This window comes from Larimichthys crocea, chromosome XII, assembly GCF_000972845.2.
Source record: "Larimichthys crocea isolate SSNF chromosome XII, L_crocea_2.0, whole genome shotgun sequence".
Taxonomy (NCBI): Eukaryota; Metazoa; Chordata; class Actinopteri; family Sciaenidae; genus Larimichthys; species Larimichthys crocea.
Window position 1 is genome coordinate 24,395,516 of NC_040022.1, and position 15,504 is coordinate 24,411,019.

Below are 15,504 nucleotides of genomic sequence, written 5' to 3' on the forward strand. Positions count from 1 at the left end.
TGGAGTCAGGCTAAAGTAAAACTGTCCAGTCATCGCGGTGAGATGAGGTGCAGCGGTGGGTGGCAGAGAAAGGCTCAGTCCAGTTGATGTGAAGAAAGAGACGTCATCTGTGAATGTGCCTCAAATTTCAACACAAAGCTATAGTACCTGATTGTGTTTACACTGTCACTGATTTATTAAGGTAAGGTCTATTCCTATATTACTTGGCCAGTAATGAATAAACAATATTCAATGTCTAGTTTGTTTCTTTAAGCTGTCGTGTATACAGGCAAGGGGGAGCGGTGTGGACATATGTCTTCTCAATAGGCCGTGATAATAATGGACCTGTGACCTCATGGTCTGAGAAGCCAGCAGCGAAACCACTGTTCAAAGAACCACAACTTGATATAACTAATTTTCTTTTTTTGAACTTTAGCAAACTGCTGATGTGGGTAGCCAACAAGCTGGCTCTCATTAATGCTGAAATTAAATTATCTGTGTCACGTTAAAACAATTTTCCTTGATTTCCGTTGTTTTTATTTTTGGAGCATATGAGTTGGATGAAGACTGTTCCAAAATTATTCAGACTCAGTGAATACAATTTTAATTTAGCTCCTGCCAGTAGAAGGTACCTTGTCATAGCTGACAAAAATAAACCTCACTGGTCTTTGTCTAAGAAATGCTGTTAGACACAGCAGAGCAACACAGATATCATTGTATGAAACATTCTCATAATTAATGCACAGGACGATCATATATTTCTCAGTGTTTTGTTTTTATTGCAAACAATATAATACAAAAGATAAGCTTTTAAGACAATGCCATGTTTACCTACGGAAACTGCATTAAGAAGATGACGAAATGAGAACTAATGATACAGAATATAAAATGAGGAACACAACTGTTTTCAATAACAAAAAGTATCCTGTTGATTCCAGCAAATTCTTTACAAAAACAGGCGCCGCTTCCATATCCATTAATTCATTTGTTAGCAAGGAAAAAAGAAAAAAAGCTTCCAGTTTTTCTTTTTTAGAGAAAGACTCATCGTGTAATTATAAGTAATCTGTACATAACTAGATCATGAATAAAGGAAACTTTTATGCGGAAACATTTACAAATGATAAATAAACAAATTTGTACCACATATGACAGCAAACCATTCCACTGAAAACTTTTTCATCTCAGTTAGCTGCTGCTGAATTAAAAAGATAATTGCAAATAGTTACTTTCAAATAAAATTAATGCTAAAGAATAAATTAAGAAAAAAAGGTTAGGAAAAAAAAAAAAAGATGTAGGCTGTAGGAATGAAGCGCGCCAGACTCAGACCTGCTGGTTTCTGAGGAGAATCAGGTCAAAGGTCACTTCCTGTATCTCCTCGAGCAGGAAGTCAGAATTATGCTGTGGTTTTGACACTGCAATGCCAGTGGAAGGAGCCTAACCCTAATGTGACTCCAGAGGCACAAATGGTATCAAGGCAGTACCCAGATAAAAGCAAGCATTGCTCAGTTACATCTACCAACACAGTAAGGCCCCTAGTAGAATGACATGGCACCTGCTATAGCATTTCCAACACAATAATTTGAGCTAAAGCAAAGAACAAGAAGTAGAACGTTTGACTAATTCACTGATGACACGGTCACATCATGGCCAAAAATTCAAATCTATTTCGAACCTGCATTGCTCAATTCTTGCATCTTATGGGAATTACAATAAAATATGTACAGTACAAAAATTCAAAGCAGAATGTAGGCTATTATAAGACGGCAGTGTCAGTAAACAGATGTTTCTTACTTCTGTACAAAAAAATACATTAGTGAGAAGTAAGGCCACTGAGGGTGTTTTTTTTTTTGTTTTTTTACCCGGCATTCCCGCTCCTTTAGACGTGTTAAACCTTCAAATCAGGATGATGAGGATGCTGATGACACTGATTATGATGACGATGATGACAAGAGCAGAACACATACACAGTACATACTAAAATATTTATAACAAGTATGTCCTCACAGAGGATTTTTTTAAAAACATTATATCTAAAAAAATATAATCACAATTCCGAACAATACAAAAGGCACTGTCGTGAGCCAATCCAAAGATATATTTTCAGTACTATAAAAAAGTCCTTGTCATGTTTTTCTGTTGGCAATGAACGGTGTGTGGCATGGTAGCGCAAAGGCCCCCTGGCAGAAAGAAGTCTATGCATGGAATGGGTGTTGTACAGTCAGTGCTGAGGCTGCCTCCTCAAGGCCTGGACAGCTGTGTGTAAATGGGCTGTTGCTCCCAGTGCTGTGGACTGTGGGTCTGCGGCACAGAGGGCACCCCGGTGTTGTCGGCGATCGGTGTGTACATCGGCCTCTGGCTGGGGCTCATGTAGCTGAAGGTGGAGTACAGGCCAGAGCCTTGGCCAGCTGCATGGCTGTAGTAGGAGTTGGCACCACTTTGGTGGTCTGAATAGTCATACTGTGCTCTTGTGATGGAGGGATAAGAGGAGGTGCTGTAGTGCTGCAGGTTGAAGGACCCATAGGTGACGTGCTGTGGAGAGCCCTGCTGCTCACTGTAGTGGCTTGGGCTCAGCTGCTCTGTCTTGATCTGGGTGGTTCTCTGTTGACCCTGCTGGCCTTGCTCTCCTCCTCCACCCAGGGTGGTCAGAGAGTGCTGCTGCTGCTGCTGCTGCTGCTGCTGCTGCTGCTGCTTTGACATCCAGGCGTGGGCCCCGACATTGGCTGCCTGGTTAACTGAGCTGCTGATGCCGTAGCTGCCGGTGTAGCCAGCCTGGGCTGCTCCGGTCACTCCAGCATGGCTGTGAGGTGGCAGGTACTGATCAAACTCATCGACATCAAAGCTCCCCATGTTGGAGATGACTTCGCTGCTTAGCTCACCAATGTCCACAGTTCCAAAGTCGATATTGAGCTGTCGACTGGTGCCCTCCTGCATTGGGCGCCCCTCACGCTTCAGGTCAGCTTTGCTGGAGGGGAGGTCTGTCTTGGGGGTGGTTGGAGGTGTTGGTGGGCCTTGGGACTGACCTGGTTAGAGGAAAAGGCAGAGTTAGCCTCAGTTAAAATGTAATTCACAAATGATGAATCTAAAAAAGATATTTACAGCACGAAGGACTATATAGTAATATAGTAAAACTTCGAGTATAAATGTAAATGCTTTTATAAGTAACAGTTTGTTAGCACTATACTGACAGGTGTATTTGCATGGTGGCTTGTAAAACTCATGAATCATTAATCATTACTGATTAACAGGTGTCTGCTCAAGGCCCTAAGGGCTTCTAAAGATTTGATTTCTACAAACAGTATCAAAATAAATCACTTCTGAAAAAATAAAAAATAAAATGCCTTTTTTAAACTTTTCTTTCTTTCTTAGAATGCATTTATTTATTTTATTTTTTTCTTACCTGAGTGCTCTCCAGGAGAATGCACCTCGCCCAAACTAGACGCTGGAGAATCGGCCTGCTGCAGTGCCTTGAAGATCGCATTTGGAGAGATGTGGGTTTGCTCGCCGTCCTCGGGATCGTTTTGTCCGTTCTTGACAGATTTTCTCCGCCTAGGCTGATATTTGTAGTCGGGATGGTCTTTCTTATGCTGCACTCTCAGACGCTCAGCTTCTTCCACAAACGGGCGCTTCTCTACTTCGTTGAGCAATCTGAAAATATCACAGAGAATTGTACACTCACGTTAACATTCATTCAGCTACCAAGAAGCACAAGACACGATTGACTAATGTTGTGTAAAGTTGAATTAATTGTTTTATCAACGATCAACAAGAAGCAATTCAAAAGTTTGCGTATCAAAGTCTTCTTCTGTGCATGAACGCGAGCGGGGAAATTAGAAGTGTGTCAAAAATAACAACAGACAGTAATGTAATTTAACATGCATTAATCAAATCGCCAGGCTGCAAAGCTCTACTTGAAACAGCAGGCAGGTGGTGCATTTCATGAAATAAATAGTGCGGTGCGCACGGTGGCGCGTAAAAACGCGCTGCAAACGTGATTGAAAATGCAAAGCGAACCTACCTCCAAAGTTTGCCCAGGGTTTTGCTGAGTTCCGCGTTGTGCAGATGCGGGTATTGATCGGCCAGCTTCCTCCGTGCAGCTTGAGCCCAGACCATGAATGCGTTCATGGGTCTTTTGACGTGAGGCTTATTTTTACTTGAGCCGTTGACGCGCACCGGCATGGGCACCAGCGTCCAGTCGTAGCCCTTCAACACCTGGGACACCGCATCTCTAATACACACGGGGAACTTCTCTTCTTCGCCCTCTTTCTTGTAGTCTGGACCCAAGAGGAGGTGGTTGTCGGACGGCCGGGTGTTCTCAGTGTCCGAACCGGACCCAGAGGGACACGGCGATCCTGCGGAGTCCTCCGACATGCTGGGGCTGGGAGCGTCAGAGTGACACTTCTCCTGTTCTTCTGTCATCTTTAGGTAAGGGTCGAGGAGATTCATGCGAAAAAATTAAAGAACAGCTTCTCGCAGTAAAAAAAGAAGAAAATCCTTCTTTCTAAATCCAAGTGCTGTGCCCGAGGACTGCAGTGACAGCCTGTGAGGGCGCACAGTTTGACTGGCAAACGTGAATCCTTTAAAGTAAAAAAAATAAAAATAAAAATAAAGAAGCCAAAAATAAAAGTTTTTGACGCTCCTTCGACTTTTCACAATTTCGCAAACAAGAAAGCGAATTGCAAGTGGCTTCGCTTTCTAATGCTTCACTTTAAAACTGTGGCTTTAAAGAGAAATGTGAGTGAGAGATCTACTCTTGGAGGATTTGCTGAAGAGTAAAGGCACAGGAGGCGATCCCTGGATTTATGTTTGACGGCAAGGAACGATTGGGCGGACTCTTGTAGGCGGAGACGTAATATGACTCTGCGCGAAAGGACTCTTGCAGTCAACAACAAACCCAACTCAAGTAGGAAAAAGGTGTTTTTCCCCTGTATAAGCTTTAGTTTCGGTTAAATCTGAAGCAGAGGTGATACACAAAGGTTAAATATTACCGTCTCTCAAAATAATAGAAGTGGGGATATACTTACTAAACTTGTGAAATAAGAATGTAAACCAATTTAATATTATAGTGATATCAAGTGAGGGAAAAATATCCCATCCTGTGAGTTTTCTTTAATTACACAAACAGCCTCACAATATGTATAACCTGCATTAGGACTGATAGAATTAGTTGCAGTTCTTGTGGCTTAACTTTTATTTCCTTTACATTTTACAAAAAAATCTGGTTTATTTGCACATTATTCACAGAACTGCAGATTAACAAATGATCTTTTTCACATGTTGAAATACTATTACTGTTTTTATACTATTTCTGAATTACACTGCCTAACTTTATCCTTATATTATGTTACTTTTCTGAAGGCAACCATCAGCTGTTTTTATGAGACTTTCCACTGTTCAGATGATTTAGAAATTAGAGCCGTTTCTTCCTAGAAAACTACACCAGCGCTAACACCAATGCACCTTTTCATAATTGACTTTGCGGGAATAAACACTGATGTTCAGTAGTGTCTGGATAAATGCGGGCAGTTGTGATCTGAAGTGTTTGTTGCACAGTGACAGTTGAGTCGGTGTGAGGCTGTTACGGAGCTGCAGCCCTCTCTCAGCTCTGCACAGTGACTGCATGGACCAACAGGGGGAGACAGCAGTCCAGAAACTTGAGAGGAGGCCTTTCAACCGTGCAGGGGCTGCGATGATTAAAACAAGGTAAGAGAGTAATACAAAACATATTTCAAAATGTAACTTCTGCATTTAGACTTAAAGCCTTCCTCTTTCCGGTAGACAGTTTGTTTTTTTGTTTGTTTGTTTTTTTGCACAAATAAGGCGATTTATTAAAATAAATAAACAATTAAAGATAAAAGATTGCTATTAAATGTGTTTTTAAAAGATTTAACAGGAAACTTGAGATGTGTCCCACTTCATTCATAAGGTCGGTATTTGTTTTTGTTTTTTGAGCGTGAAATTTCATTTTATGAATTCATGATTTCATTGATTGATGACGTTATGATTGGTGATTTCTAATTCGCAGCATCTGCTGAGTGCAATCTAAAATCGCTCGCTATTGATATTCAGAGCTATAATAACAGGCTAATAATTATATCAATGATAATAATATTGATGATGTTATTATGTGATGATGTTATTAGTCTAACAAGTTTACAATTTTATACGAACGTATATGAACACATTAAATATTATATTATACGTAATAAATCTAAACTTTTCCTCAAACTATTTTAAATATAAAGTCTGAGAAAAACTGGAGCAAAACAAACGTGTCGCAACACTAAGATCTACTTTGCTGGATTTGCTCCAGCACTTGTTTTCGGTGGACAAAGGACACTTTGTTGAGAGTTCACTCACTATAATCCATGTGTTCAATTTTAGATACGAAATCCGACTGTAAGTTAAGTCCACGTATAGCCATGAAAAGACCTCAAGTTTCCTATTTATATCTCAACTTTATGATTTAGTAATCCATTAGGTAACATTGTAACGACTGTATTAGTTACATAAATATACAATCATTAATAGAAATTGAATAACCATTAATACAAATGAACACCCCTTGAATGTCACTTGATAAATTAAAATTAGTGTCACACTTTTTTTTATAAAGTAGGACGCTAATCAGGTAATATCAGGTACAATTAAGTCTCTAATCATCATCTCAAATCTTCCAAATGACACAAATTATATGCAAATAAATAAAGCTTTTTTATTTTATTTTATGTTTTTATTTGTATTTTTTTTTTGCATTGTCTTAATATTAGGTTCAGTTTGTTGACTGTGGCTTTCACTGCTTTCTGTATAAAGAGCGTAGTGGTTCAAGGTCTCTTGTTAAAGCCTCTCAGTCTGTCCTGACCCTGACATTTTCATTAAAAAATGAATATGCCTGTCAGATGTACTTGCTATTTCTGCTTCATGTCTTATTGGTTTGCTAGAGGTTGTGGCAGGATGTCAGCTCCCTGCGTACAACTATATAACATATAGTTTAAAAATGCTTTTCTGACAAAATTCATGTTGGTGAGAAACAGAGGGGATTGTAAAAACTAAAGTTGTTTTTGTTCCATCACCAGTTAATAGGTATAATTATGCTGATTTTAGAACACTTCAAAGTAACCAGATTCTCTGCACTTGGACTGAAATCCTTGATCCATTTCCCTCAATAAAGTGTAACTTTGTGACGTACCGACAGTCAAATGATACTTCTACATGCAGCTTTCATTAAATGCACCTTTTGTTAGTACAAGACAACATATTACGTCTCATTAGAAGGTGAATATTTGATGCACGGTTTGATGTGGGAGGTGTGATAAGAGCTGCTGCCTTTTGAGATTGCTGAGCTTGTGAGGTGACTGGTCTCAACATGCAGAGGAGGAAACCCAGTGATGGCTAACACAGAGGCATCAGAGGTGCGGTCGGGCATGTTCGCGCCCCCGCAGTGCCCTGGAGACTGACTTACGGTCGATCGCAAGGGGTGGGGGTGGGCACAGATCCTTAAGGGCCAGGCTCACAGCTTACATGGATAACCTGCCTGCAGGCCGAGCGGGTCTTGGGAAACTTCTCAGCTTGACTTCGACCCATGGCGTCAAAATTTTGAGGCAAACAGTGGGGGTAAACTGCCAAATCATGTCTTCCACCTCTCCTTGCTCTCTCAGATTCCACTGCAAATGTTTGAGCAGACCGCCCTTCTTTTTTAAAAAACTTTTAGTGTCAGTGTTTGTGTGTGAGTGTGTTAGTACAGTAAGTACTCTGCGTTGTTACCTTTGAAGTGTGTTTTGAATTAAAAGAGGAATACAGCATGCGCCATATTTTTGCTGTTATATTTTTTATTAAAGGAAAAGTATGATAAATTCCACAGTGAAGAAGAATTTCAACCAAAAGTACAATAGCAAGTTAAAATGTTCATGTCGTCATGGAGCCATGGTTCATTTGGCTGTGTGGGCGCCTTCTTAAATGCTGAGATCCATTGGAATTGCAGTAGCAAGACGTGCACTGTGTTTAAATGATCTGCCATGAAGAAGACTTCTGAGTGACAAATAGTGTGGCAGATGTAGTGGAGGTGACTTCAACCACTCACCACTGACATCACACCTGTCTGAGACTTTCCACAACTAGTGCCAACTGCCTTAGGCATGGCAAGAGGGAGATCTGTTGGCAGACGATCTGAACGTTTCTTCCGTGTGCTTCCGCTGTCGGTTTTTCAACTGTTGGTTAATTCGTGAAAGTTTTCAGGTGAATTTGGTTGCACAACTGTACCCTTGCCCACGGTCAGGTAATGTTTCATAGGGAAGGATGGGCCTCCTCAGGTGTTTGCAGAACCAGATCAGAGCGCTTTGGCCACGGGCAACTGTTGACACATAGTATTTTGCAATGGGTAAACCTTAAACAGGACTTATCAAGGCCCTAACACCCTCAGAAGGATGGGCTTATAGTCCCTGCTCTGACTCTCTCACACCTCCCTGATATTCCACACACAGTCACAACAGCTCCCAATAAGACTGAGGGGTGAAAGCATCCAGACACTTGGAAACTGCAGAAAAGCTTCCTTGTCCAACAATAATACAGTTATTAGTACAATTATACTCTATCTATACTTCTATCCTCAGGTCAAATTAGATACCACGTTGGATTACTCAGCAATCCAACTGTGAAACAAATGTATTCTGGCCTTCACCAGCAGTGTGTGGTAATTGCTGCTGCACGCTTTTTAGTATCTTCTCCTTTCGCTGGCCTCCTCTGGAGATAGTGCCACTGTAATCTCGGCCTTATCTGTTTCTGGCTTTTAGTAAGCTGAAAAAACCTTGGGCACTCATTGATGCTCTATCTGAAGGGAAGGAAATGCACGCTGATCTGGAAAAGCAGCGGAACCAATTATTCTTAATTAATGTCATCGGCGTTGGCTAGGTGCCACCATTGAGCTATAGTTTTATGTTAGATTACACAAAAATCACAATAAAACAGTCGCTCGTAATTTAACTTGTGTAGATATTTCAATGCCACGGTAACAGATGTTTTGCCTTGTTAAAACCTGGAGAATTCTAACATTCACCATCCAACCTGTCCAACCCGTGACAGCACACTTGAAAAGCACATTCAGTATTGAAGTCTGCTGAGTGACTACAAGGTACCCTCCATGCCTTCAGGTGAAGTGACCTTTGAGTCATTTCAGATGACAACGAAATGCTACAAAAGCAGAGAGTGTGATCTCTGCAGGTCACTCTCTTGCATTTCCAATAATAGACCCTGAACTGTAATTATGTTCGAATGACAATGGCTCATTCTCAGAGTGCTGACAAAATGGTGTGACATTACCTGGGTCTTTGCAGAGGCTAATAATGGGCTCGCATCCTCAACAGGGGTCTCCTGTCTTCAGAGAACAGGTGACAGGTTAAAAAGCTGAATAAAAATAACACTTGCCTTGTGTGTGTCGTTGTTATTTGCAATGCAAAAATCAAAAAACAGCGACAGCACAAAATGCAAATATTATTTTTAGAGCGACACTATGTAACTTTTTCAAGGACTAAATGATCTTCCTGTTGCAAATGAAACGGTGAGTTCGTAAGCAATAAAATACACACCCTCGCTCAAGTCAATACACTCAGGGATTTTACTACGATAACTTTATACTCGTGGCTAATGATAGCATGATAACTTTAGCTAACTGATTTTCCCTACTTGTGCAACATGTGATGATTGTGTCACATAGTGGGGATTAATTTGACATGTATCATTTTACACCAGGAATACACATGCTGCAAGATAAATATTACTAAGTAATAATGAAAAATTTAAATAAAAATCTTAACTCAAGTTCAAGGTTCCCTTGCTTCTCTCAAAGATTTTAACCACATTTCCTTCTGGAGCAGAAAGACAAGGCTGATTTGAGCGAACTTTATCCGTCCATACAAAGGTGCTATGTGGAACCTAAATAAATCAAATGAATTATTTGTCAAAATGCAGCTACCAGGGTTAATACAAACATCTGCTTGCCACCATAATGACGAGGGAATAAATGGATCCCAGGATGTTTTTCAATAACTTTACTTTTGGCAAAGTTTAACCTGCTTCCAGAGATGCATGGGGGGAAATGATCAATCTCTCTCAACGCACCAGAACTAACAATTGTTTTGCTTTAAATGTATGTACCAGTCTTTTTTTGGATTCATCTAATAATAAAAATATAAAATTATAAATAATGAGTTATGAATAATCTTGACTTTTCCCCCCAATAACTAGAAAAAAAAACAGCTGATAATTCAGTCAAATGTTAAATGTAGTTATGAATCCCTCAGTGGCCAGACTTTGTATCTAGGTTGTTTTGTGCAGAAATGTGGTGTTGTGATTGTGAAACTCTCTTCCGACATAGATTCTTGCACAGTTGTGTCTGAAGGATAGTGCTGACTCAGGCTGGCTGACAGTACTAGCTCCCTGGCACCACTACACATGAAAAGTCCCATCGACAGCTCTGGATGATGTCAGTGTGGCACCTCTGCCTGCACACAGAGACACCTTTCACAAAGAACCTGTATGCGCCTGGGTTTGGTCAACATAATGGAATATTCGTGCCTCTTCCCCTCCTACCTGTTTCTATGATCAGGTAAAAATGAGACTGTTGTTGTCGCCTGCAGTGTCATAACCTAAAAATAAACTGAAATGTGTTTCCCCGACTTCCCCCTCATATTTTGGTAACCTGCCCTTGTTTACATCCATTTTTTTATCACTAGTTTTTAGTTCATTTTCATATTTAAAATATCCAAGTGATACTGAAGCAGTAATAAATTTAATACACACATTTAGATACTTACATTTAAAAAAACGCCCACATTGCATGATTTCACAAATCCCTGGTGTCATGTTTTTTGTCACATTTCTCCCCCCTTTTCTCTTGTTTCATTATCCTTCCACCTTAACCTGGTCCTTTCAGCAGGGCTCATTAGTTGGGATGACGGATGAAAAGAGCCATTCTTTCCACACAGTCACCGTGATACTAGAAATACTGAGTTAATGAAAGAGTGATGATATATAATCACCTTCCAGAGGATCGCACCTGTACCAGAGCCGGTACCCAAATCTTTGCTGAATACTCACAAATGGATGGCCTACAGATGTACTTCCTCTTAGCTGCTCAGCAGTGACCATGGTTATACCTTTGATATCACTTGTTGCAGGGGAAATAGGTCTATCTTGTGTGGTCGTGCAGATCCAGTTCTCTTAGGTGTTTCCACTGGGGATTTCAGCATCAGACCGTGGCAATGGGATTAATACGTTTAGAAAGGGCAGGGGTGAAATGAACAATGGCATACTTCAAGAGCTTTAAAACAGTGTCTTATTACAATGGGGAGAGCCAAGTCTATTCTTGATAAATCCTATTTCAGGGCAAAGTAAAACAAGAAGGTCAAAACTGTACTTTACACTGTATACACACGTTTAAAAATGTTCATTTTCATATGAATTTTGATACTCATCAGTCAGGTTTTATTCTATTTTGACCACTTGTGCAAACACAGTGGTATAACCCAAAATCATTTATGTTAAGGAACAAATATGCCATTGACTACGACTGTCTATATAGCTTAATGCTTAATGCAAATAGAACCAAGAAGCCAACCAAATAATGAAATACCTGAAAGTATGAAAGTAATACCTGCTTATGTGACACTGCAAGCAGAAGATGTCACTGTATAAAACCACAGTGCGAGTTTGGATTTATATATTTCTGCATCATTGTGTTTACATTCATTTATTTACTTTCTGATTTCTCCATCAAGTGATGTTGTACTGTTGGTACTGAATATGAAAAATCTGTTGATTGGGTTTCTGCATTCACTGTGACAGAGAGTTACTGTTGCAGTAAGCAGACGCTTTGCAGGGAAACTGAAACGTGCAGTGCGCTGAAGAGGAGACGATAATTGATCCTTTCTTCAACTTTCTCAAGTTGTCTTCAACTAGAACAATCCTAATCCACACTGGAAGCACCATGGGTGGAAAAACAAGCAGCCAAAGCTACAGTAACTACAGTTTGTGTGGCCTCCGTGTGGTTTCTATATAGCCACCTATATGTTTGATGAGGTTCCCGTTGGCTACAGTAGTGTTTCAAAAATTCTTCCATTAAGTGTTTTGCATCTACAAACAAAATGTAATTAATCAAGCTATAAGTCAGGTTAAATAAAATACTATTTATTTAAAAAGTTGCTTTTAATGACTTCCATCAAGGGTATTTTTTCTAAGACAACACATTGTGGGATCAGAACAATTTTCAATGTTTTCTGTCACTTTTTAAATTTTAAGTTTGTTTTTCTGTTTTTTTAAAACTCTCAGTGGGTAATGTAAAAGAAGATAAAACAGTTGTACTTTAGGAAAACTTAGATTTTCCTTAAAATCAACGTAATTTAAAAAAAAATCTGAGATAATAAGTTGGCCACGGCAGTAGCAGCTTTGTCTTCGCTCTCCCCGTTCTTACATGTTTTCATCTCCTTTATTTCCTCTTTTTTTTTTTTTTTTTTTTTTTGCAGTCTAATGATCACTTTGCAACATGATCAGGGGCCAGAAGTGTAGACAGGGAGAGACGTTGGACGAAATATGTGCCAAGCATAACACACCGCTCGGGGCTGTGTGTGTCTCCCCTCTCTCCTTCCTCCATTTCTTCCTCCAGCTCCTTTCGGGTGCTCCTGTGTTCAGGCTGGATCAACCGCAGCAGGGAAGCTCCATCTAATTGGAGTGGCCCAGCGGTGGTGGCCCCGAACCTCCGGGAGCCAGGCTCGTGCATTCTAATGTTACGCTTGAAGGAAATTGTCCTCCACTATTTCCTGAGATCTAATATTTGAGGAGCTTGGTTGTCATTCTTGGTGGGAGTAAGAAAACTGTAACAGGTTTATTACATTTGCTGCAGAGCTCAGTGCTATCCTGTCTGCTGACGCTAGACTGGTGAGTTCAACGCTGGTTAGTTAGATGGCATATCACCTGGTTTTTGGTCTGGTGTTGTGATAAATGGAGGAATGATTGGAGGAGTGTTCAATAAGCATAAATAACATGGGCTAGATTGTAAAGAATTAGCCGAACACAGAACGTGTTATATGGTTTTCTGATTCTTTTTCGGCAACCAGACTAACTCATTCACTTCGATGCATGAGCCCAACATAAAGGGACGTATCACAAATTCTTACAGCAAAAGAGTTGAACCTGACTGAATGCTTACCACAACACAACTGGCCAAAGAAATCCATGCAAACACACATTCATAGTTTACTTTGTAACGTGAATGGGCATTTCTACCTTTTACGTCACAATCATTGACACACAACATAAAATGGTAACTTTCCAGAGCTGTGAAAACCCGTCTCATAGTATTATAAACTGCTGTGTAGTGTTTTGATACCTGATCAAGCTAAGAGCTCACGGGTGTGTTGCTTAAACTGGACTTCCTGGATTGTATTTCCATGATACCTGTAGCAACACCCCCACACTGATACGCTGCTATTTTTGGTCTAATGGGCGTCGAATAATGTGTCTAAATAATCTCAGTATCAGTACTATACCAACAACAACATGAAGAGGTCTTAACATTTAACTTAGACTTTCTTCCAAACCAACCATGTTCTCATTGTTTCCTCTGGATTTGTCATTGTTTTCTGCAGAGGTAGACTTTGAGTAGTGATTCAGGTGTGTGGTTTCAACAGTCAGAGGCGAAAGCAGATGGCGGCTCTTGCTTTGAGTCTATAGGAAGTTCAGAGAGACGTATTGACACAATGATGAGGTTTTGTCCCATTCTCACAGCTTACCCTCTGTCTGGGCGACAAACAGCCACTGACTCACCAAACAGGTTATCAGGAAACCGTGACCCTCTTATCGCACCGCCATGCACACTCTGTAATTAAAAATCTTGAGTTACCCAGCACCTACACCTCAGCGCACTCCTGTGACCTGAAACTGTGGCTTCAGCGCACTTTAGTTTGGTTGAAGCTGCTCACTGAGGCCTAACTCTTTAATAATGGGTGTGCATACAGAAGTACGTGCAGATGGCACAGCCTGAGAAGGAGCGGATCCGGAGCAGTCCGATGGATAAACCCTTGAAGGTGAGCGCGTGGGGGGGAGTGGAAAGTTTTGTCAGTAAGCCCAATCCAAGTCTCTTGGGCCACCACTTAAAGTTGTCCATGGAACAGGAAGGAAAAGGAACACCTCTCCATGTTTCTCACCAGCCTAAAGATCACAAGCACAGGGAGGGAGAGGGTGCAACAGAAGGCGCGTGCAGTCCCACTGGGGGCTGGAATTTACGGCTGAAGGTAAAGGCTAATGGTGAGGAAAAACAACAACATGAGCAGCATTTCTATGTTACGTTACTTGAACTGAAGGAAGACAATTTAAGTATCATATCAGAACATATCTGGCCTTGAGGTGGCATTCGGTTTTAAGTGACCATTTTAGAGTTTCCTAGTTGGTTTCTTTGAGGTAAACAGACTGGATCAGCAAAATAAAAATAAGGGTGTAATTTAAATCTTCTATCTAGTAGGGAACACGTCTGATCACTTTAATACTGTTAAGGTGTAAATCCCTGTTTTAGGCGGGACTAGGGAGAGGCTTTGTCCTTGGCAGTGACAGGACATACACAGGCACCTCCTCAACAGGCGCCAGCTGATTTTTATCGCTTTGGAAAACTGAGTCCACTTCCCCAACCTCTCTACTCTCTGGGGTTCTGCATAAATTTCTCATTGACACGAATGATAACAGGTAATTCTATATCGTCTCAGTCCAAATCTACCATCAACAGTCTCAGTTATGAAGTTAATACCTCTACCTCTACCTCTTTAAAAAAAATCAGGTACTTCAGTTATGCTTCCAACAGAAGTTGTTTGGACAAAATTGCAAACTTAATGGACAGATTCATTAAATAAATAATGCTTCCAGGTTTCTTTAAGACAACTTAACATTAATCCAATACAATAATTAGATAAACACTGTGTATTTGTTATGGCAACCATTTTATTTTCTTAATATGGGCCGCTTATGAATATTTATCAACTGAAGGTTAATGTAATCCCTTTACTGTACTCCCCTGGCATCCTGTAGTGTGCTGAGTGAAATCTGGATTCCATCAAGTCTCGTGTAGTGCAAATCAGACCTCCGTTATATTAAAAAATAACAGGCTTATATCATTTTGGAGGACTCCACAGAGTTAATCAGCCAACAAGAGGCTGTTTGATTGGAGGATTGGAGGCTGGCAGTCGCAGGCCAGTTATTGCCATGCAGGCTCAGTGTGACAGATATGGTGAATCTTTAGACCTTTCTCCAAACACTGAGGTTTGTCTGAACAACAGGGTGCCAATTCAGATGATGCCTGCTTTAACACATTGGGAGAGACTGCAATAGCAGAGTCAATTACATAAAAATGGTCTCATCCATCTATAGCTATCCCACATGACAGCCAGTCTATTTCTCTGTTACTATCACCTCAGAAATCATGGAAAAGGTTGGCATTATCATGCTGTAAATTGCTCGAATTTCAACACATTTCGGCATAGATTTGTCAAG

At 40.5% G+C, this 15,504-nt stretch overlaps 1 protein-coding gene across 1 annotated transcript; it reads right to left on the reverse strand.

The window, feature by feature from the left end:
- Window positions 1-741: 741 nt before the first annotated feature.
- On the reverse strand, window positions 742-4,422 carry LOC104918334 (transcription factor Sox-9). Its single transcript, XM_010730054.3, has 3 exons — window positions 3,995-4,422; window positions 3,377-3,624; window positions 742-2,999 (listed from the first exon to the last, which is right to left on the reverse strand). The coding sequence occupies exons 1-3, from the start codon at window positions 4,420-4,422 to the stop codon at window positions 2,218-2,220; spliced, it is 1,458 nt and encodes a 485-aa protein (XP_010728356.3). The 3' UTR covers window positions 742-2,217.
- Window positions 4,423-15,504: the final 11,082 nt, after the last annotated feature.

Excerpts from the sequence above, each read along its gene's own strand:
- LOC104918334 (XM_010730054.3), bottom strand. The coding sequence starts at position 4,422 with ATGAATCTCCTCGACCCTTACCTAAAGATGACAGAAGAACAGGAGAAG. Across the intron at positions 3,625-3,994 it reads ACCCTGGGCAAACTTTGGAG|ATTGCTCAACGAAGTAGAGA; the intron begins GTAGGTTCGCTT and ends TGATATTTTCAG. Across the intron at positions 3,000-3,376 it reads TTCTCCTGGAGAGCACTCAG|GTCAGTCCCAAGGCCCACCA; the intron begins GTAAGAAAAAAA and ends TCCTCTAACCAG.